General features: G+C 40.6%; 1 protein-coding gene across 6 annotated transcripts in view; it reads left to right on the top strand.

Annotated features, from left to right (window-relative positions):
• afap1 (actin filament associated protein 1) overlaps window positions 1-25,163 on the top strand; it is a 119,395-nt gene that overhangs the window by 53,609 nt on the left and 40,623 nt on the right. For all 6 annotated transcript variants that reach the window (XM_030076219.1, XM_030076217.1, XM_030076215.1 and 3 more), the window contains exon 4: window positions 23,165-23,273. In XM_030076219.1, coding sequence (XP_029932079.1) covers window positions 23,165-23,273 — 109 coding nt within the window. The remainder of the gene's footprint in view (window positions 1-23,164; window positions 23,274-25,163) is intronic.

Raw genomic sequence — 25,163 nt, 5'->3', positions numbered from 1 at the left:
CATTTGGTAGCTGTTTATCAGAACCCTCAACATGCGATCCAAAGAGGTGTCTATGCAGGTGAAGGAGGCCATCATTAGGCTAAAAAAAAAAAAAATCTATCAGACAGATAGCAACAACTTTAGCAATAGCCAAATCAAGGGTTTGGTATTTCCTGAAAAAGAAGGAATGCATTGGTAAGCTCAGCAACAACAAAAGACCTGGAAGACCACAGAAAACTTCTTTCCCTGGTGAAAATCCATTCACAACATCTAGGGACGACACAGGCACAAAACCATCCCCCTTATCTAGTAGGTTTCGCAGTTTGTCCTCCATTACTTGGACAGCATGTGGCATCAGAGTGTCCCTGACAGTATTGTAGCATGGTGGAGTATAGCCTGGCTGGGCGACACTGGCAAAGCACTTCATGCCTTCACGTTCTCCACAACTTAGTGGCTCATAATCTGTAAAAATCATTTGGAAGAATGCCTGGTCCAACTCTTTCTTCCTCTCCCGTGACACCGCTGGGCCTTTTGCGTGGAGTGAAGAGGCTGCTGATATTGGGCCTTTCGTTCTGTTGCTGCTCGGCTACAGAGATATGTTATAATACATTAGTAACGTTGCGTTAGGAAATTATTTAACTTTAAGTTCCATAAGGGCTCAAATCAAATGGCCCAAATCAACAATTGTAGCTACGACGTTCAAGCCCAAGACTATTAAAGAATTATGGCCTAATTAATTTATTAGGCTTTATCATCGTGTAATATTGTAGGCAAGTTGTTAGCTAAAGTTAGACAGCTAACGTTAGCTAGCTGGATAACGTTGTTAGCTAACGTTAGCTAGCTAGCACTAACGTTAGTAGCCTAGCACTAACAAAAGCTATCTCGGGCTCACCTCGGGCTTTCTTTGCATTTTCATGTTGGAGTACCACGCTGGCATGTTTCCGTGACATATGTCTTTTCAGGTTCCAGAAGGCATCCTTACTCACAGTTAAAATATCACCTCATTCTTCCCCTTCATCATTCTTTTGGAGACATTTGTACGTTTTCTCAGTTTCTTTTTTGTAATGTTTTTTGTACTCCATGTTGCGTCAAGTTTGCTAGACAGCCGTGCGATTCATTCAGTGAGTGCTTCAGATTGAATCTGTACTACACTAACGTTACAGTCAAGGTTGCCAGGTTTGATATAACGTTACTGATCTGGGTTACCAGAGAGCAGAGGGGATCAAAATATTGGATTTTTATGAACATTTGTGGAAAATTATCACACACAATGGACTTCTATGGAACAAAAAAGTGTTAACATGATCAAAGTTTTGTCTTTTTTGGATTTTTTATTTTTTTATTTATTTTTTTTTTTTTTGCAAAATTATTGTAGGCTGTAAATACGATCATTAAACCTGGCAACACTGTACAGTACAGTGCAGTGCAGTGGCTCGGTTTTCGTTTTATTAGTGGTGGGGAAGACTGGACACCAACCCAGGTTGAAGGAATTCGGCATGAGAGTAAAATTACCAGTGGGAGGGACCTCTTAGCTTAGGCTACTTTAAATGTTTGCTGCTAGACTAGTCTTAGACTAGACCTATCAGTGCTACACTATAACGCCGGTATCTTGGGAATTTATTGGGGTAGCCTAGCGTTACAGACTCAGAACACAATTGCTGACTTGACAATGGATTATAAAGCTTTTGGATGGCATTACCACCTATTCGCCAAACAGAACAGTCAGGTAAGTTTCAACTGTCTAACATTAGATGTTCAAGTTATTGAAAAGAATAACGTCGACTCTTTCTCTGTTGTGGATCAATATCTATAGATGGCGTGGTGGCTGGTAGCCTGCTACAATAGGCTTTCTTCTTGACAGACAGCTCTGGCAGAGAAACACTAGGCCTAGCGTTCAAGATTAGGCAGCTAAGTTTATAGATTTCCAGCAACTTGGCAGTTTGAAGTGGATGATAAAAACGCTTACAAAACTTGCAAGAAAATATATATATAGGCTGGGAGCGGGGGTAATTCACCACTCGCTCTGCACCGGAGCAATGGAACGGCAATAAAGAAACCCGCACCACTGCACTGCGTTAAATAACGACACACCGCTCCTCCCTCACTCCAGCTCCAAACCGTTCATGAACACTGTCCTACACACAATCAAATAGCATCAAACTACAGACTAGCTTTAAAACAATGCATATAAATAAAATTAAAATGTTACTAAGTAACTTTAAAATAACATACATAGAGTTAAAATAGTCCATTGTACAAGCAAGGATGTGGCGGGGTCATTATGTGAGACTCGGGAGCTGTTAAACAGTCTGATTGCCATGGGGACAAGGAATCTCCTGAAGCGCTCTGTTTTGCAACGCAGTGAGAGGAGCCACGTGCTGTAGCTGCTCCTCTGCTGGCCGAAAAGACTGTGGAGAGGGTGTCTGCTGTTGTCCATTATAGCTTTCAGTTTGTTCAGGGTAACCTTCTCCACCACAGATTTTAAAGTGTCCAGCCTCCTACCAAGCACCGAGATGACTGGCTTTTTTCACCAGCTTGTCCAACCGCTTGGTGTTCTTGTCAGTCAGGCTGCCTGTAGGTGCCTTGGAGAAAACATATGTAAAACTGAGGAACATAGGGCGCTTTGTCACATTCCCATTATGTGTCTTATAAATCTGGGAAACATAGGACCTGGGAACATGGAATGACTCCATTGTGAGAGCCTGCATAAACCCTGAGGCAGTCCATAGCCACACACTCCTACCTGACAATAAGTATAGGCAAGAATTGGCTCACAACAGTATTTGTAGTTACTAACAGTGTTTTTCACACATATACAAGCTCTTCTAAAACAAATATAACTAATTTGCAACTCCTAATGTTGTTACAAAATTATCTTAGTGTTACAGTGCTAGTGTTGCCTCAGGGGAGTCAGGTACTGTTAATTTAGAACATGCTAGCATGCTAACACAGTGTGTCTGTTAGTGGGGCATGACAATCACGTGTGACTTGTGACTCCAGTTAGTGCAGGCATTAGGTAAGAAACAAAGACATGATGTGTATGTGCCATTAGCAGGCTAAGAATAGGCACTTGTTTCCCAGTGGCTGGCTTCCTACTGACTCCCCTTTTAGACACACACACACACACACACACACACACACACTAATATCAGGGATCAAGAGACCCAGCAAGATATCTTTTAATATAACAGGCAGTGATTTAGCCTATTGTAGCCCCCGAATCTCAAAGTAGGCCACCTTGAACCATCCTGTGGTTTCCTGTGTGTGTGTGTGTGTGTGTGTGTGTGTGTGTGTGTGTGTTTCCACAGTAGGATCAATAAAACGTCAATGCAAATCAAAACAGAATTAGTCTATTTCAAAGAAGTCAACAAAGAGAGGGTGTGCAATCAAATGACGGCTTTGTCTGAGTTTACTGGAGGCGATAGGCTTAGTGAAAGTAGTGAAAGAATTTTTTATGTCAGTTTGTCTCACACACACACACACACACACACACACACATACATTCAACTCATGCAAACTAAGCCTGACGTCTGAGTTGGATGTCAGACTAGAAAGGTATTGCAATACCTTGTCATTATAAACAGCACTACTACTTTTAGGATGACAGTACAAATGGCTAAAAGATCTTGCCAAAAGAACAAAAGAAAGATCTCAAGAATGACAGGTTAGCTAATGTGATAGATGACATAATTACATGCCCTCAAATTGAAGTCAAATGAGTGTTAATTTCTTTTGTGACACTACCTATGTAGCCCAGTAGCTGTGAAAAATTATCTTTGAATTTATTTATGTTGATTCTTTAAGTTTAAATATTGTCAAATTATTCTTTTTTAAATTAATAAATAAAACAAAGAATTTTAGGTTCCATTCCCTTACTTTTCCTGATGTATTAGGTTTTTGCCATAGTATCATTTCAATATATGTATTGAGATACTTAGGCGGATCGTATCAAAGTCATAATTTTGGGATTGTGTCAGCACTATTGTCCACTGACAGCTAATGATTAATGAGAGTCAGCGACGATAACTAACATTATTGGTCATCTTTGGTTACAGTTGGTCATCATCACTACTAGTGTTAGGCCCACTCATCAAATTAAAAGAATACCTAGCTGTAAATGTATACCATCGTAAAATAAAGACTACAGAGAACACTGGATTAAAGTTGAATGTGTTTTCAAATCCAATCCAGTCAGAGAAAAAGTTGGCATTGATGTTGTGTATTATTTTGGCAAACTTGGAGCTTTCAAATCTTCTCCGGAATTACAACTTGGATTTCAGACTTCACTGGCGTTTCTTTGTCCCATTTTTTGCCCCATGAAGGAAGTCAGATTTATCATAGTTCTGAGTTCAGTATAAAGCTACGTATATTCACATCACATCACGTCTCCTTGCCTCAGCATGAGCTGTGAGTGAATTGAGCGACACTGCGGCTGTGCTCAGGGAGAATGTGGGCTGAGTCTTCTTGTTGAGACACAAATGATTTCCATCTGTGTTGATGTTGGAGAGAAGGGCCCCCACCCTCACTCCCACGCCTTACTCCTCCATGTGTCCTCTTCCTCCTCCCTCCAGACATCCTTTACCCCTCAAATTAACCTCATAACACTGACGCAGAGGTGTGTGTGGAACAATGCTGCGTGCATCATGTCTTTTTTACAGTGTGTAAAGCTGTGCGTTAGTGTGTGTATCTTGATAGACATACTAGTTGGGCTACATAGTCCATGGCAGACTAGTTCTCATTTGGAAATAATTTCCTGTCTCATTCTCTCTCGCTCTCTTGCACTCTCTCTCTCTTTCTGTCTCTTTCGCTCTCTTTCTCTCATTTTAAGTCACGCTCCACCCCACCCCACCCGCCAACCCATGAGGTATCATGGGTGGTTGGGTGTGGTCTTCACTGGGCCAAATATCTCCTAAAACCTTTTTGTTTTCATATGCATTGCAGGTCATTGTCATGTTGGTGGCCATGCACTGTAACCAGTGCTATCATATTTGGAGTAAATGCAGAAATTTTGATGAGCCAAATGTTAACCTAATAATATAATAATAGCCTAATGGGGCACATTGGGCCTCATTTATCAAAGGGTGGTGGAATATTAAATATGAGCCTCAAATGATTGGGCACTCATTTCACCAACAAGATCAGTATTTATCAGTTCAATGTTTGGTGTATCTGTAATAAAACTCATGTCTGGTCAGAGTGTGTGTCATCATCATCTTTGCCCAATGACCAAGCTTTCCACATAGTTTTGCTATATTACATGAGTCCATTTGGAAGTTCTGCACCTTTTAATGTTAGGCAACACCCACTGCCATGCCCCATTTTGAACAATCTTCATGAAAAGTTAATCTGCTCTTTCTCTTTCTCTGTCTCATCACCAACCTTTGCACAAAATCTTCATGTATTATGAGAATCCATTCAGAGGTTAGGCACCCTGTTTGCCACACCATCTGTCATGCCCCAATTTCAGCTAATTGACATAACCGGCTCTTTCTTGCCCCATATCCGAGCTCTCCACAAAATTTTGCCATGTTACATGAATTCATTGGGAAATTTTAGGCCTTTTTGTGATCAGTGACACCCACCACCACACCCTCTGTTGACCAATCAGCATGAAAAGTTAATCAGCTTGGTCCAAGGCGAACCACCACAATTTTTTATCCAAATCTATTCAACTTGTTGAGATATATTGGGCATATTTAGGGCATGTCATATATAGATGACATGTTAAAAATGTTATCATTTTGCAATCTCATCACCACTTGTTTTAAAGAAGTGTTTTATAAATTACACATGCCGCACGTAAAAAAAAACAAAAAAAAAACATGACCTCACATTTTGTCAATCACACTTACACACCAACTCACCAATGATGGACACTTTGGTCCATCATCAAAGTTTCGAAACACTCAGACTGAGACAGCATTGAAACATTGAGACTCTCAGCTTTTCAGAAAAGTGTGATAAACAGACTGATCCCAGGACAGTGGCTGACCTGGATCTGGTCTGTATGTTGCAGTGTTTTGAGGCTGTGCCCTGAGGATCTGTCCATCCAGTTGAAAGGCTCAGCACCATTGAAACTGAAATAAACCCATTCAATTTTCTGTGGTTTTCACCTAGTGCACACTTTTCCAAACGCACAGTTTCGATTGCCTATCAACCTCCTTGCTGCTCTCGACTCCCTCTGAGGATTGGATGGAACCAATGTTTTCTTTTTGTCCCATATTGTGAATTTATTAATAAGTAGAATAATAAAATGCATTGAGGTCAATGTCCATTGGGATTTGATTTTTATTGGAAGACGGATTAAAAAAAAAAAAACATACGAAAAATACAGACTTGGTGTGCAAAGGCCTTTAATGCTTCCTTACACTCCTTATATTTGCACTCCTTTCTATGCAACTTTGATAAATGATGCTCATTGTTTTAGTAAAACGTGTCAGTCTGCTGTATGAGGTGGGAGGCAAGACTCATGTTGAATGCCTCAAAATACAGTGGGCGTGAACAACAAGAGCTCCTCACTCAACTCTTGATAAATCAGATCTGCTTATTCATGTGTTTACGAGGGATTTCCATAAGGAAAAGTGTCAGTTTACTGCAAGAACCACGGCTTGGCTGATCAATCTGTTTTCATATTTTACTTTTTGCTTCAGTGGGATTCCCCTACTTGGCAGTTTGGCTGGCCACAGCAAAATATTCAGTGACATTAGTGCTGTTGTGTCATAGCCTTCAGGCAGGGAATGAGGTTGTCTAACAGATTTTATCGAGAGGCATTGCACTTTGTCACCATGGTAACCAAACAAGATTCCTACAGCAAGCGCTTTCTGAGCGACACATGCCTGCAGCAGTTAGTGCTGAGGGCCAAAACTGTTTGCTGCTAATGCTCACTGGAAAAAGTCCCCACTGAGAAACTGGAGCATGGATGGAAAACCTATTTCACTCCTTTTTTCCCCACCCCAATGCTTTTGAAGAATTTTTACAATGCCAGGACGTTTTTTCCCCTCACATATGATGTGATCTAAGTAACAAAACAAAGCAGCAAGAGAAAAGTGAGTCTATTTATGCAAGCTGTGAGAGCTAATACAGTCTACTGTGCAACTGAATGAGACCTGTTAGTGGTTGACAAACTGAATCAATGACAGAAACCATTTTTTGTCCATGACCAAGACCTTAAATGGGGACTGTCTATTCATTAAAGCTGCACTATTGGTAAAATGTTTATGTAAAGATACACCCATCTTATCTGTCTTAATTATGAAGAAGGCTCTAGAGAAGAGTGAGTTCTTATTTACACAGGATGGGATGTACATTTACCCAGTTTAACCCAAAAGCCTTCTTGATTATTGGCCCCATTAATTGATACCAGTACAGGAAGGCTCCATATAAATGACATTATATATGTAGATCACCCACCAACATGTTTCAGTGTTTGGTGTCATCAGGGTATCATAACAAATAAGATTCATGTGTAAGTTAAATAAACACATTATTGATGTCAATGATTCTTTCTTTTTTCATCCAAGGTCAGTGATACAATATAAAGACATGACAAATCATTTGACCATTTATTTGACTCATAAGGATATGTTATTTCTATAAAACATCCAAAACCAAGGTGCTATAAAAAGTCTGAAACCAAACATAACACAAAATATTCCAACATAACACAGGGTCCTACTAATCATCCAAAGTATATCACTTAGAGCGAGTGTTGATTTTTAGGTAGGTTGACACTGAGCACTTCCTGTCTAGGTGACTGTGTAAATATGTGTGTGCATTCCTCTACACGAGTGCCAGCTCACTCCCATTACAATGGACTGGTTCCATTCCAGACATACTGTAGTGTCGGGGCTCCTTTCCAAAGAAAGCAGGGGTACCCCACCCTTCTTTCCCCAAAGCCAAGGACCACTGGTTCCTACCGGCTCCCACCGGTTTCCCACCGGCTTCTACCAGCTCTTCTGACCCACATCCACTTCTCATTGTGTGGTGAGAGAAACAGAGGAAGAGGTGTGGAGAACTCTGGAAAATTTTTTGTTGTTGTTGTTTTTTGTTTTTTCCCCAAATCAGCTGGCAGACTTGCACAACCACCAGAATTGGCACTTAGGCCCTAATCTGTGTCTGTGAACTGTTAATACATCTGTTAATCCAAACACACACAGACCTTACACTAAGAAGGGAAGGAAGGGAGGAAGGAAGAGGTGGATGGAGGGCAAGGAAAGAATGTAGTGTAAAATGGGATTTGTGCAAAAGGTTGGAGGTAACACTACCGTGGGCGGCTCATGTATAAACAGCAAGGTGGAACACGTACTGAGGACGGCTGGCAGCTCCTGCACTTTGCCAAGGCACTGCATCCTGCAGAGGGGATTTCTTAGACCAAGAGACACAGGGGAAGACTGTGTGTGTGTGTGTGTGTGTGGTATTAGAAACACCTCCTCTGTAATCATCTGAGCCCCGAATCAAGTTCCTCTCCGGTACAATGAAGGTTTCAGTAGTGCTGCTGGGCAGCTGCCACCATAATGGTTTCTGCTGCATGTTATGTCAGTATTCCCACTGATAACCCTGATTTATGCAGAGTGTGTGTTGCCATGTCTGAAATGGTTTTTCTTGGAGTTAAACTTACAATTACAAAATTACATTAGCCACTGAGTACAAGTCCTTACTTGGTCCTCTTAGAGTAGAGATCTGGTGAACCGAGCATGTGAAGTGTTTTTGTTGTCTGGCTTAGTCAGGCTTCAGTGAGGCTATCTCAGGACAATGGCAGGCCATGCTTTGGTTGACCCTAAGGCTGATGAGTAACCAGCACTGCAACCTTACTCTTTGTACTTTCATCTTCTGCAATCTGGCATCAATTTATAACTCATTTCCACACTGGGGAACTGGGTCCTGGACTTCCTGACCAACAGACCTCAGACTGTCAGGATCCACAACACCGTCTCCTCCCCCATCACCCTCAGCACTGGCTCGCCACAGGGCTGTGTGCTGAGCCCCCTCCTGTTCACTCTGCTGACGTACATGACTGCTCGGCGAGACACCCCAGCTGTCATATAGTGAAGTTTGCGGATGACACAGCAGTAGTGGGACGCATCACTAACAGCGATGAGTCCGAATACAGAGAGGAGGTGGAACACCTGGTGCAGTGGTGCAGTGAAAACAACCTCTGCATCAACGTGAAAAAGACGAAGGAGATGGTGGTGGATTTCAGAAGGGACAAGCGCCCTCTCCCTCCCCTGCACATCGGAGGAGCAGCTGTGGAAGTGGTCTCCAGCTTCAGGTACCTGGGTGTGCACATATCCAGTGACCTCACCTGGAGCGCCAACACTTCCCGTCTGGTCAGGAAGGCCCACCAGCGTCTCTACTTCCTCAGGAAGCTGCGGAAAGCTGGACTGGGGAGCTCCGTCCTGAGGAGCTTCTACCACTGTGCGGTGGAGAGCATCCTCTGCACCTGCATCACCGTGTGGCACGGCAGCTGCACTGCTGCTGAGAGGAAGGCTCTGCAGAGGGTGGTTAAGGCTGCACAGAGGACTGTGGGGAGCAGCCTTCCCACCACCTCGGACCTCTACACCTCACGATGCAGGGGGAGGGCCCTCCGCATCATGAAGGACTCCACCCATCCCGCTCACAGTCTGTTTCAGCCCCTCCCCTCAGGCAGGCGGCTGAGGAGCATCCAGAGCAAGACCACCAGGCTCAGAAACAGCTTCTTCCCTGCAGCTGTCAGACTGTTGAACTCGAGCCATGCTCTGTAGTCTCCCATCTCATTCTCTCTCTCTCCCTTCTCCTGCACAAATCACTTTCCACCATAAGTGCAATATTACTGACATGCGTGTTTAGCACTAAGCTAATTCTGCACTGACCAAGTCCAACAGTTCCATGAATCCCAGTCCCGGGCATCAGGTTCTGTGGCTTGGTCCATTCATTCTATACTACACTGTCTATATTATATATACATATTTATATATATATATATATATATACTGTTTATATTTACATAGGCTCTTTATATTTTTCTCTATATTTTTATATTTACTGCTCATATATATATTATATTTATTATTTATTATACATATGCTATTTACTTATATATAGGCTGTTTATTTATACTTATTATACAGTACAGGCCAAAAGTTTGGACACACCTTCTCATTTAATGCGTTTTCTTTATTTTCATGACTATTTACATTGTAGATTCTAACTGAAGGAATCAAAACTATGAATGAACACATGTGGAGTTATGTACTTAACAAAAAAAGGTGAAATAACTGAAAACATGTTTTATATTCTAGTTTCTTCAAAATAGCCACCCTTTGCTCTGATTACTGCTTTGCACACTCTTGGCATTCTCTCGATATATATATATATATATACTGTTATATATCTTATATATCTTATATTCTATATTTACACTTATATTTACACTTCTTTTTCTGGTCTTTTTTTCGGGGTTTTTTTTTTTTTTTTGGCTTATACCGGGACCTGAGTGATAATTTCGTACCACTAGCATGTAAGTGTGAACTGGTATGACAATAAAGTTCCTTGAATCCTTGAATCCATTTGCATGCCTTACCTTACCTCAGCCTGACATATATCTTGCAGCTTGTGGAGAAAGATGTGCCTGCGTGGAGATCTCCTGTCTTCATGTGGACACATTCAGTCTATGTGTCCTGCATTGACCTAAACATCTTTATTTTGACCACTGGTATTTAAGGGGTAAGGTTTACCACAGACTGGGGATCGCACACCCGTGTTGAACCCTTTTAAGTGTTTGGAGGTGTGCTGATACTGCAACAGCTTCCTTGTCTTCGGTCTGTCCATGGCTCAACTGACTGAGCAAGAGAGCTGACTGAAAACACATGGGCTTGAATAAATAGGGGCCGCGGTAGCTTGAAGATTAGAGAAGCAGCTGGGACCAGCTGGAAAAATCTTCTTGGGGAAAGTGCATGAGTAACACACTCCTCTACCTCAGTAACCAGTGGTGAGGTGACCTTGACGAAAGCACTTAACCTTATACAAGCAGAGCTGCTCCCAGTGGCCAGCAGCTGAAGACTCTGGTTAAACTGGGCAGCTCCTGCAAGTATCTGTGTAAGTGGGAAGCAGGGTGTTGCTGATAGAGATCACAGTACTCAGCAGCACCTTTCCCTGCAGCAAAGTTTGAAGCAAAACCTGAAAAGGCCTTTGACTGGTTGTCTTTACCTGGACTGTGGTCTTTTTTATTATCCGTATCCACCTGAAGTGTGTAAAAACTTAATGACTTGGAACTTTTTTCTTTCTTTTTTTTTTTTTTTTTTTGCAGTCAGTGTTTAGAGTGATCTTTGTTTTTCATTCACATAATTGATATGAACTTTCATTAACTGCAAAGGCCCTGAATGGAAATACTTGTTGGACCATTTGATGAAATCTTTATCTATCAAACTGAACAGATGTACATAACAGTACATAAAAGTACACTTGTCTCAAATGTACACCGGTGCTTTTAAAAGGTAACTGTTCTCAAGGTTCTAGGGACATAGAGGGCTATCAAAGGCAATACCTTTTGTAACGTGTTTTGGCAATTATTTGCAATTCCACTCTGACAAATAATAAGGAATGGAGACAAAGAACAGTACTGTTAGAAAGTTTAATATTGTCTCCTGCACACAGCCTTGAACTATGAGAACACTCAGCATTTCTACTTCTATCTACCTTTTTACCACAGACCTTTTGTAGCACAGAGGAGATATGTTGCTCAAACACTCGGTATTTAGTGTTAGTGTATGTTTATGTTAACAATATGTTAAATTATTATTATTTTAAAAATGTAAATTACTTATCAGACAGACCTAACAATTCAGCTACCAATGAATGAGCAGTAGTATGCATGTGATAACATAGATTGAAAAATAAGCCGAAGTGATACCTCTTCTCTGAATAGACAAGCTAGGCCAGTGTGCTGCTGTTAGCCAGTGAAAATAAACAGAGTGAGAACTCTTCTGTTTGTTACACAATCTATGTCAGTGCGCTGCTGTAGCCTGGAAATCCCGGTAAAATAAGACAGTCGCCTAAAAAGTAACTTGTTTTTAGACCACTTTCACTTGTTTCAAGATCATTTTTCCTTGTTCCTTTGGCAGTTTTTTTTTACTTACTGAACTGTGTTTTAAAAACACAAACAGCTAGCTAAGAGGAGGGCTGGGAAAGTGGAAATTCGAGAGAGGTTGGTTGGTTTGACAAGATCCTTTAATTCACACGTGAGCGGGCAAATACTCCCCGCAAACACACACGCCGCACAGATCGGCAGCGTGTGTGAGCTCGTTGTATACCATCATATAGCAGTCAAACTAAGCTGCATTTTCACTTCCACTACCAGGATGCCGATTAACACACACACTAGCGAAGAAACCGAAACACAAAACAAAATGCTGTAGGAAGGGAATTTCTCAGCTCTGTTCTTCCTCTTTGGCAGTTTTGGCAGCGACTTCCAGTGCACTCTTGTTGATACAGCGCCACCACATCGGAGCAATGCTGCAACTGCAGTTAAAATGACATCCATCTACCACGGCGCTTGTCAGAAAATAACAATTTTCCCGACGTCAGAGTTTTGAGAGCCGGGGGCGGCACGAAATTAGGCTGAGGCGGCCGCCTCGTAATTTTATATGCAGGAAAAACCCTGCCTTTGTGAGGAAGGTTATGTGAATGTGTAGTTAGACATACATACTTTGGTATAATTCAATACCTCAATATAATTTCAGTAGAATTTCAGAAATTTTTAAAATTCTGTTTTCACTTTGTCATTATAGGGTACTGAGTATAGATTAATAATAGAAAAAAATGAATTTAATGAATTTAAACAACTCGCATAAGGATGCAACATAACACTGTATGTATGTCTAACTACATATTCACATTATAACTTCCTTCACAAAGGGTGCTTTTTTTACCTGCTCCAATGAGGGTTATGTTTTTAGCCCATTTGGTCTGTTTCTGTTAGCAGGATATCTCAGAAAGTTTGGAATGGTTTTACACCAAATCTGGATGAAAGCTCAGTCATAGAACAAGAAAGAGCTGTTTACACCAATTGATCAAATTGGGGTGAGACAGTGGGTGTGGCCTTTCACAAAAAAGTGCATAACACTTGAACAGTTTGAGGTAACATGTTAAAACTTTGTGGTAAGCCTGGTCATGGGGGAAGGAAGAGCTTATTAACTAACTTTCATGACGATTGGCTAAAAGGGATTGTGGCGATAGGTGTTGCCTATTACAAAAAGGAGAAGAGCTCCAGCAACAGAAATACTCTCTAAATCACCCAGACACACATAACTGATTGTTTGAATTTATTAAACAAAAAAACATTACCTTCAGTTAAAAGCATGAAAACAATTCACAGAAGTTCAATTTGGTTAACTTGTGGTGGAAATGGTAGCTCTTGAGCATTGCAATGGAGGTATCGGTAGAGGTCTGCAATCGGCTGAGTGTCATCGTTGTAGTTTTCTCTAAAGCGTTGATGTATTTATTTTTTAAACTTGCATACATAAATGTTCATGTAGAGGTACAGGTGACAAACATAAATACAGTGGACCAACTTAGATGGATACAATATGCTGACTGGTGGAGTCCAGTCCAAGCAAGTATTTAACCCTTGCAGATACATTCTTATACTGAAGTGGAATTATGAATCAAATATAGGAAAATAAATACATTAAATGAATTGAATTGTTGTCAGCTCTCTTTACTCTAATATAGACCAAGTCACAGCTTACGCAGGCAGTTGGTTTCACTTTCTAAAGTTTTTTTCCCTGCTTTTTGACCCCAGCTATGTTTGCACATTGTGTGTGTGTGTGTGTGTGTGTGTGTGTGTGTGTGTGTGTGTGTGTGTGTGTGTGTATATATATATATATATATATATATATATATATATGTATGCCAAGCATCATGGGAAATGCAGTTTTTCCCTTTGAAAGCCGTTTAAGGGAGCAGCTTTCCTGTGTCCACTCAATTTATCTATTCCAGCCTGCCATCAGCACCATGGCAGACATTTTTATCCAAGTCTGTTCCTCCTACGCAAGGCAAAAATGGATACTTGGAATGAAAGTTTGAATGTGAGTTTCAGACCAGGCCAGACAAACCTCCCACTCCAAGTATCCAAACCAGGGTCAAGACTTCCTTACCACTCCCTAATTACACATTATGACTGGAATTCTGACATTTTTGATCTGCATCCATGCACATGACCTGTACATATTCCCCTAGTTATGTTTGCATAAGTGTCTCCCTCAGTATTCTGTTCTTGTCAGAGTGGAAAAGACTTAGGCCAGTGCTTAGGCTGTGGAGGAAAAAAAAAATCAGGAATTAAATTCTATTGGTTAGCAGCACTGTAATCACTATACGTTTTAAAATGTTTAAAAATTATTACTGATGACAATCTGTTGCCAGTGTACCTTCTACAGGCCCATCTTTAAAGGATTATACCAGTGATTTGCATGTTTACTGTAATAGCTACAAAATGTATGAACATTTCTGCCAAAATTCAGCAAGGGACCAAGAGGAGGAGTAGGAGTAGGCAATAATTAGCAAATTTACTGAAATCTTGCAGAAAAGGGTAATGCAGTCCGTTCCAAAGGTAAAAATCAGAAATCAGATATAACAGGCTGCAATGCCAGAACATCAGGCAGAGGGTAGAATCAGGCAAACAGACATAGGTCTAGAAAAAATCCAGAAAAAAACAAACAAAAAAAAAAAAACAAGCAGGCAGGCAGGATACGAAGCAGACAAAGCACAAGCTACAATCTGGGAAACAAACAAGGAAACTGACTGGTTTAAATACTGGAAATAATGACCAGACTCGTGTCAGGTGTGTGGCAGAATGAGCGGGCAACAAACAGGTAGGTTGACAGGTACAGAGGAGTGGCAGTGGGTATGGCAAAGTGTATGTGTAAGCTGCAGGAGGGTGGAGGTTTTGATGAGCAGGAAGCTTGAGCAGAATCCATAAAGTTTCTGCTACTCCTTTCCCAAAGCAAGCAATTGTATTTTAGAACTCCAGTATCATTTTGTATACCTTTTATCCAGCCATTGGTTTCCATGTATTCCACTAAGAAAATTAATTTTCATAAGACATAAGACTTTCTTCACAACAGTATTCCATCACCATAATAAAGTCATCCACATTAGTTTTCCTAAAAGTAGCACCGCTGTTATAAATAGTGCCAGGAGGAATTTTTGCTGTATGAAGTCAAGTATTAGTTCTGTGATTTATGAATAAAGATGACTTTGTTAGCAACAGAAGCAGAACATAATAAGCCGGGTGTTTCAACTGAAAATTCAAATTCGAAAATCAAGGGATTTTCATTATAGGTTATGAGCTCTCTCTAGGTCGTCCTCAGACGAGCCCTCCATCGTTGCTTCCAATCATCCCGATTCTCCATACATCTGACCAGTTCATTGGTACTTTGCACTCCTGCATCCTTCTTGAGTACATCCACATATGTTAGTGTGGGACGTCCTCGCGACCGATGCCCATGTGTTGGTTCCCACAACACCAATTTGCTGGCTGGCAGTTCTTGATGCTCACCCTTGGTATTCCATCGTACAGGATCTTGTTGGTAACCTGTGCATTCTTGCTGATGTTAAGTACTGCACGCAGCATTCTGGTGTAGCACCCGTCTAGGGACTTCTGCAAGGTTGGCTTCAGGGTCCAGCATTCACTGCCATAAAGGAGAACAGACTCCACTGTTGCGTAGAAGAAGCTGAGTTTGATTTGACGGGGGAGGTTGGAGTTCCATACACAGGTCATGCCATTTAGGGCCCTCCATGCGAGGGCCCTCCATGCGGTGGTTATGAGCACCCTCACAAAATTTGCCAAATCCTCTTCTGCAATGTAACTGTAAGAAAATGGGTAAATTGTATTAAATGGGCCAAACATTCAAAATCACTGGTCCTTTAAACTTTACATCGATGCTGTCCAGTGAAAAACATATATCTCCAAAATATTAACTTTTCAGAAACTAAGGAACAGACTTGTTTTTAGCTTGATAACTCTGCATTTTTCTGTTTTTCTAATTAATTTTGAATAACTTGAAAAACCCAAGGGTTACAGAGCTTTCTGAACCCACAGATGTGCAGGTAAGTCCTCAAGTTGTGGTAAAACATGAAAATCACCAAAATTGGAGATACATGGTTTTCACTGGACGTTGATGACATGGCACATCTGAATGTACAATGCATGTGTCCCTCCTGGGCTCTTCGAGTTGTTACTTTTATCGGTAAATCTAGGTAAATTTTGCAAATTGACAGTAGGACTGGGCAATATGGCCAAAGAATAAAATCTCATGTTTTTTGGAAACTTGTACAATCAAAGGAGTCAGGATTTTTATCTAGATTTTTCTTGTTTTTCACAAACTACTACTGCTGAGGGGAATCTTTGCAGGCATGATCATGTGACTAGTGATTTGCGCATGTGTTTCTTGGCAGGCTCTTTTGGGGGTTATGAGTGAATTGGAGCTAGAGTTCTCATATTCTGCCCGAACCCGATCCGACCCGACCCGACCCGACATTTTCGGGTTGGGTCGGGCCTAAAATTTACGTGAATTGGGCGGGTCGGGTCGGGCTTCGGGTTCTGTGGGGGATTTTTTTTTTTTTTTTTTTTTTGTAAATAAAAAAATAGCATTATGTGTTGTGTTATTGATTATGACGTTTCATTTTTATGTGACTGGTGGAGAGAGTGAGAGACTGGATTGGATTTGGAGGCTAAACTTTCAGTGACAGACAGACAACCAGCTGTGCGAGCGCAGGGCAAACAAGTGAGAGAGAGTTGCAGCAGTATCTCGCTGTGCTGGCAGACTCGGCAGCAGGGACGGTTTTTGCTATGGGCGCAATCTACTTGGGGGCGCACGAGAAAAAAAAAAAAAAAATCTCCAGTTTTCTAGACTACCGTATTGACCCGCACATGCCCCGGCACCATCAGTCGGCATCAGGCGGGCCAGCCGCGGCACCGTCCGATACCGCGCCCACCCGTCAGGTCTGCCGGATCTGACAGGTGAGCTGCCTGATGCTGGCCAGTGCGGCGGCCGGCCCGCCTGATACCGACTGATGGTGCCCCGGTGCCGCGGCCGACCGGCTCTGCTAAATAATGGCGAATTTGGCGATTTTTTTTTTTTTTTTTTTTTTTTTTTTTTTTTTTTTTTTTTCGGGCTTTATCGGGCTGTCGGGCCTAAAGTTCGGCTAATTAGTCGGGTCGGGTCGGGCCTCGGGCTGGCGCAGTCCGGCCCGGGTCGGGTCGGGTCTTAATTTTCAGGCCCGATGAGAACTCTAATTGGAGCTTCTTTGACAGAGCACTCAGTGGCTTCTACAATGTGATCACATACATGGTCAAAATCTTGATTTTGTGATTCAGTCGTTTTTTGCGTCTTGATTTTGTGATTCAGTCGTTTTTTTTTTTTTTGTTTTGTTTGTTTGTTTTTTTTGCATTGATTTAAAATTCAAATTCAACTTAATCAGTTGAATCAGTTAGTTGGCCATACATAGCTTATAGCTAAAACTGATTGTAGGGCTGGGCGGTATGGCCAAAAACTAAATTCTTGTTTTTTTCAAACTTGCAACAATTCACTATTTTATCTAGGTTTGTCTTGTTTTTTACTGACTACTACTACAACTACTACTGCCGATGAGTATCTATGCTGGCATGGTCTGGTCACATTTCTGCACAGAAATTCCTCCATGTGTACATCTGATAATCTGATTAACTACCAATGCATACTTTCAAATTATTGAAAATCTGTCAACTAAGAGATTTGGTCTTGATTTTTATGTTGTATTTTCTTCGATCACTGCCGACCTTCAGTCCTTTATATCCTCACGTATTTCCTAACTTCTACTGCTGTGACAGCCTAATTTCCCCATGGGGATCGTTAATGTTTCATCAAGTCTAATTTAATTTGATGGAGTCTAAATTGAAATGGTTCAGAAGCCTCAAATGATCTGTCGTTTACTTGGGTCTGTGTGGAGGGGGGAAACAAGGCCATACTAGGATGGCCTTGTTTTCACGATCTGTGGAGCAGATGAGGCTGATCAGAGCTAAACTGTAGGAAAATGTGGACCAACACCTCTCAGTGATTACGGAGTGTGTGTTTATGGTCAGTGGAGGGGAGGAATGCATTGTGGCCGCAGTGAACCCCTGTTAGTTGCAGCGTGTTACAGTGTAATTGATCAGCACAGATTACTTGTGTGATACGATCAAGCTGTTATTGTGGGGGATGAAAACAAAGGAAAAGGTGGAGTGTGTGTTGCTGTGCACATCTGTATATCAGTGTGTGTTGGTGCATGTTTACGCTGTATGCAAACACTCCGCTCGCCCCAGCGCCTCTAATGTTTGAGTCATTGCATAGCAGAGCAATGGGATCACTGCTCTGTTCTCTGGTGTGTAATGTAATGCATTCTGCTGCACTCAGGGAAAAATACTTATCCAAAACAGTCTGTTTTTGTTCAGTTATTAATGACAGTACTATCGTTTAAAGGGAAATAATTGTGGTATGAGATATGCCAACTTCCCATATAAACTCGCCCTTTCTGCATCAACGCAAACAAGGCTTCACCTCAAGCCCTTTGTTTCAAAGCTATATTTTGCTTATTGTTTCACCTTCATGGCAGAATTCTTTCTTCCTTTTTGCTTTTCTTTCTTTTTGTCTTCCTCTCCTGGGGATTCTCAGGGTCGCAGTGTTGAGGAGGAGGCAGGCGGTTACGGAGTTCAGTGGGGCAGCTTTTCCCTTCCAAAAATGAGTTCACTGGACCAGCATTTCCCCTGAGGAGAAGTGATATCATAGTGCAACAGGCCTGGGCTGCCACTTGAGTTATAGATGCAAAGAAAGAAATGGGGAAAGATAAAGCAGGAAGGAGGGTAAATGTAGAGAGGGGAGCGGGACAGAAAGACATGCATACAGAAAGATGAGAGATACACTGCCAAACATTGTCTAAGTTAAAAACCACTGTAGCTTGTTTTAATCCTGGTAGTCTCTTGAGTCACTTGGTGATTACAAATGCATGCTTTGTTCAAATCCACTGAACTTTATTTGACATTCTAGCAGAGATGCTAAGGTCTCTAAAGATCCCAAATATATCCCACTGAATTACAGGGAAATGTGTGTAAAACAATGCAAAAGATTTATTTATTTTTTTTTTTTTTGTAAATTTGATGTAGTTCTGCAGCCAAAAAATAATTCCATCTTGGGTTTGAAGATTGCCCTCAAGATACAGAACATATTCATGATATCGTCTAACAATATGGAAAATGTTTTAAACTTAAAGAGATAGTTCACCCATTCTGAAAATGTTGATATTATTTCACTCTCCCCCCAGGACAGTAGTGGTGCTATTCCTCTCATTGTTAATAAGTGCTGGATACTGGCTGGATGCTGCAAATGCTAACTGTTAGTCTTTCTATTGAAGTGCACTTCCCCCTTGGCTAACATTTGTAAAAATAAATAAATAAATAAATGAATAAATGAATAACAGCATTAGATAGATAGATTTACTTTACTGATCCCAAACTGGGAAATTCCCACGTTACAGCAGCATCAATAGAAACATAAAGTAAAATTAAGAAGAAGTATATACAATAAAGACTAAATATCTACAATAAAGACAAAGACTAAGTATATACAATAAAGACTAACCTAAGAAAAACTAAAAAAAAAAAAAAAACACACGGGAGCTGCTGCAACAGGCTGGCACCTGCATGGCGCCATCTTCCACATCATAATCCACTCCTGGTTCTACTCTTTTACTTTACTCTTTTACTCTTTTACGGCAGGATTTTTCCCAATTTCCCCTCTGGGATTAATAAAGTATTTCTGATTCTGATTCAAACTTTTCCCTGTTCTGGACCCCCAAATTGATTTTCAGTAAGTAGCGTACCCTCATTTGAAGTGATTATGCTGTATATCAAGCAGTATTTTGGTTTGTGTTCAGCATTTAAACATAAGAAAATATGATCCAGCATCACTATTGTACAGTGCCACATTTTTGTAAATTTATTAAAAATGTAACATAATAGGTACATAGGTCCCATTCTTCTCTGCAGATCCTCTCAAGCGGCCCCTCCCTAGATCTAGAACTAATTCCAACTTGTATGGTTCTATAATGTCTAGAAATGTCCAACTTCAAAATAAAACCTCTCCCCGTCGGTTTCTTAAGTACTATATTGAAGAAGTCTGTGTTTTTAATGATCCACAGTGTTGTGAACACTGGTTGAGGCCGATTTATTTAATAAATGGATGCAACCACGCACACCAGGCAGCATTTATACATGTTTATTTTATTTACTTGGACATGGATAAAACATGAAAGCAGTCTACCACCAAGATAACGATGACTGTGAAAAAAGTTTTCTCCTCGATTAAACAGGGGTATATTGATGCGCTGTATATGAACAATATTATGTGTCCCCTTTTAACCTAATTACTCGGGTACTCTGCATCACATACATGTAAATATGTGATGCAGAGTGTAATGGTGGGGAGAAAACAGGAAAGCAAGACCAAGTAACAGCTTAGATGTCATTATAACTAAAAAAAAAAAAAAAAAAGTGAAAATGGTGAAATCATGTTGTGTTTGGGGGCATCTGGTAATGACAGTAATGCCTCAAACTAGCAGTTAGCCTGGCTAAGATAGTGCTGTTGTGCTCATTATGGCTTATAATGATGATGCTAACTAAACAATGCAGAAGGACAAAATTATCACAATCCCAAGTAATCCCATTAGAAACATCAGATTTGTCGGACCATCTTGTTTAACTGTCTTTGGAGGTTCCAGTTACTGCTATATAACAACCACAGAAATAACCAGATTTTCCAATCTCACAAGCCTCCACAATTCAAATGAACTGCCAGTTGTTTTTTTTTTTTTTTTTTTACCTGGTAGTGAGAGGTGTTAGTTTGATGTCACATGTCACATGTTTGGCCTTTTGCTGACAACTGAATGTTGCAAGGGACAGAGTCCAGCACACACAGCCAGGCTGTTCTAGCTGTAAGATATTTCCAAAACTGATGAATGTAAGGAACTGTTGGTAACAAGACGGTCTTTGAAAAATAATAACCACTCTTCGCCTCTGCGTTGTTTTTCTCAATAGATGACTGACTTGTCTTGGATGACCCTGGTTATCACATGGCTTGTAGACCTGTCCCCATACCAAAATTGGTAGTAACAGCAAAGAAATTAGAATAAAATATTTAGATGGAGGGTATGGCATTTTGTTTATGTCTCAATATTGCCAAATAGCTAAGCTAGCCCACAACAGGCAGGCACTCACCTGCTGCTGTCACCTGATTGGAGGAAGCTCAATCATTTAGTTAACAGAAAGCCATGGTTGTGACGTGATACTGAGTGTTGCAAGTCAGTTACTGAATGTACTCCCTTCTGTATACAGTATGTAGCCAGCTTGCTAACTCACAAAACACACAGCAGCAAGACCTTCTTTGGTGAAGTGCTTTAATTTGGAACAAACAGGCACAGTGGTGATATCACAATTTGACACCTTGACAAGTCTGATTGAGAAATTACCATGCGCTGGATACTTTAATTGACCAATCAGAGTCATGTATTCGACATAGCCATATAATAAAGAGTTATGCAAATCATTTGCAAACCATATAAGGCTATGTTGAACATTGCTGTAACCACCGTCTATCAGGCAGAAGTGTCAGAAAAAGCCTTAAATTAAATTTAAGGCCTTAAAATATCTTAAATCAAAGAATTAGTGCTGGCTCTGCCAACTGTCTGTATGCTGGTTGTTAAATTGGCCTTAAATTCAACTTGAGACAACTGTAAAGTATCTATAAAAGTCTTCATGGCGTGAAAGCTTCAGGTACTCTGGTGTTGCTCACCCATATTTATTGTCCATTTTTGTGAATGTGGTGTTCCTGTCCTTCCTTCTATCTTGCATATAGCTTCCTAAGTGTTTTTGCCTCTGATTTACATTGACACCTAAAAGGCTCCACCAGTATCATTACAGATGACTCTAATGCTGGATTTAGGGATGCACATTTTGGATTTTTTTTATGACCGTTAACCGACGCCCTTTAACGATTAATAACCGTTAACCGATAAGATTTAAATGCCCTTCCATGCTGCCATTCCGAATCCTGAAATACCGCTATTCCGACACACAAACGTCCCACCATTCCGACAAGGCTTTCCATGTAAGGAAAGGTTGGAATCAGAGAGTCACTGACTCGGCGCTGTCCGGTGCTGAACTGCAGAGTTACAATGACGGCAAATAGTTAGATTACTCATCTAAAATGTAAAAAAAAAAGCTACAAGCTTTAGATATAATTAACAGTACTGTAGGCTTCAATCGTCTGCTATTGCTTTTTAAATTATGTCGAGAGCGAGCGCGCTGGTGATTTCTTTAATTGTGTGTTCTGCTTCATTTCCAAAATAAAGTTTGAGCTTCTGAAATCTGATTTTTAAACAGTTCTGATGGAGCTCAATGTTTATCTGGATGATGCGGCTTCATTCCGAACAATTTTACTGTAAACCTGGACGACCCGCGACGTGTCTGGAGATAAAAAAATAATATTCAATGTAATGTGTGTTTTGTGCGTAATTGCATACAAGGATACACACCCTCCCCTACTGTACAACACGAAGGATACTGGAATTAGTCAGTGACTTCAGGTGTCATCTGCAGAGCCGTCATTGATATCTGTAATATTAATGTTGCATATGATGCCAGCGTGCATGGAGACACACGGGCTCAATGGAGAGCTGCGCTCCAGCTGGCTGCTGTGACAGGTCACTGACACTGTGTTTCTGCTTACAGTCAGTGATCCCTGAGATTCAGACATGAATCTAACATGTTTCACACTAGCCCGAGTTACATTAATACGTGTACTAGACATATTATATTTCCCGTTTCAGGAGTTTTTAATAATAGATTGGAGGGATGTCGGAATGGCGGTTGCCTCCCCTATTATTTTATTTTTATTTTTTTATTTTTTTGAGTACTGTGATGAAAAAAGTGGGCTGTGATGGAAAGCACGTGATGGCATGTGTTGCACCTGTCGACACGCCCCCATGAGTTGATTGAATTACGTATCTTAAAAACAAAATTGACCGTTAGTATTAATCGGTTAGAGTTACTGTTATCGGTTAACGGTTAAAGGGTTAACCATGTGCATCCCTAGCTGGATTCATTAAAGGCATTCAACCATTCAACTCTGTCTCCTTCCAGGCTCCAAACAGTGGCCCTCCTCCTCTGCCTAGTTCCTCTCTCCCTGAAGGTTACTATGAGGAGGCAGTTCCTTTAAGTCCCGGAAAGGCTCCTGAGTACATCACCTCCAGTAAGTGACTGATACACACATTGATGTAATGTGCTCAAACTTACAAGCATACATGAATACTTAATGCACATGTAACTGAAAAGAAACAGTGAAGTTATTTCTCAGGTTGACATCTTACTACTTGATCTCCTTGCTTTTTTTCCCTGTATTGTTATACTTTCAGTGAGGCTGTAGTAAAGACACAGCCCTCATTTTAGGGGTCCAAGCAGCAAAGCTGTTATTGTTTTTGTTCTCATTATTCTTTCTTCTGATCATTTTTCTCCACTAAAAGTGCTGGTGCAGTAAAAAGTGTAAGACTGGAAAACACAAAAAATGGCAGTTGGTTTGCAATTTCCACCAACTACTGAGGCACAAAAAATGAAATTCATTGGCCACAAGGTGGTGCTATAATAGTCAAGTCTATTCTTTCACAGTTATTTTAAAAATGGCTTTGGCTTAACATCAAAATTATTTCATCATTTTGATCAATTCATCTGCATCTTTGCTGAAATGATGAATGCTCAGTTCTAAAATTGTCAAATTTTGCGTCTTTTTCTCGATTTTCTCAAGATCCTGTTTTCAACATCTCCTCCAAAAGTGCCAGTCGTCTCAAAATTTAGTCAGGATTATCTACGGACTTAGCTTAGGTCGAACACTCGTCTGGTAATCAGAGGGTTCCTGGTTCGATCAACAGCTCCTCCAGAGAGCATGTTGAAGTATCCTTGAGCAAGACACTAAACCTTTCACTGCTTCTAATGGACAGTTTGGTACCTTGCATGGCAGTCTCTGCCATCGTGTGTAAATGTGTGTGTGATTAAGTGAATGTGAGGCAAACACTGTTAAGCACTTCGATTGGTTGATAGAAAAGCGCTATAGAAATGAAGTCGTACTTCTATGTACAACATCTTCTGTTTCGCCAAATGTTTGATCAAACGTTACCAGAGTATTTGACATTACACCTGATATCAGCAGAATGTTTTGAATTTTATCCCCAACAGTTAAATTGTTGTGAATGTTTTTGAAGTTTAAACCTGTGTCTGTTTACCTGTGTCTGTCAAGTTAGACGAAACTACACACAGGAACACTTTCGGTGTAAACTGTAAAAAATAATAGTTTAAGCTCTCTCACCTGAAGATATTGTCCCAGGTTCAAGACCGTGTAAACACTGTAAATTTTATCTCACCAACTTTTCAAGCTTTTCATCCTATATGCAGGCTTACACTGTGATTACAAATTCTGAGGCTTAATTTCTCCACTGAAACTTTGAATCACAAATTTCATCATTCAGAAACTCCTTAGTAAGCATCAGAGCTCAATAAGCTCTCGTGCTGCTTGTATTCTGCTCATTGCTGCTTGCTGCTGTTTTTTATTTATTTATTTTTTTCCCACAGGAAAATAATCTTTCTAAAATGAAAAAGAGTGTGTGGGTCTATGAAGCACCACCAGCTATTAAAGAACCACTTCGTTTAGTGGCTGGTCTACGTTTGTCAAAAAAAAAAAAAAGTTTTAAAATTGGTTAAAATGACTGAACGTTTGAGAAAAATGGTTCTTTAAAGAACATTGGTCTGAAAGGTTGTCGAACCAGGAAAGGTTCTTGTATGACATCACTCTAAATAACCATTTTCAGTTCTTGCTAGCATTTGTTTTCCTGTGTGCACCACTTACTAAAAGTATAGAAATGAAAGTTTTAATCCTCAGTCATACTTCATGGAAAATATTCCCTACATAAATGTCAATGGCCATTTTTTGATTGATTCAGTGTTGTTAACTCTGCTATAAAGTGTTTTTCACAGTAGTTTTTGTTAAGTGCTTATACTTGAACTGCTGTGAATGCCAGTACCATGCCAATGTTTTATAAAGTTTACCAGCATCTAATTTCTCTTTTTGTTGGTCTCTCTCTCACCCCACCTC

This window comes from Myripristis murdjan, chromosome 18, assembly GCF_902150065.1.
Source record: "Myripristis murdjan chromosome 18, fMyrMur1.1, whole genome shotgun sequence".
NCBI lineage: Eukaryota > Metazoa > Chordata > Actinopteri > Holocentriformes > Holocentridae > Myripristis > Myripristis murdjan.
This window is presented reverse-complemented; position numbering and strand designations above follow the sequence as displayed.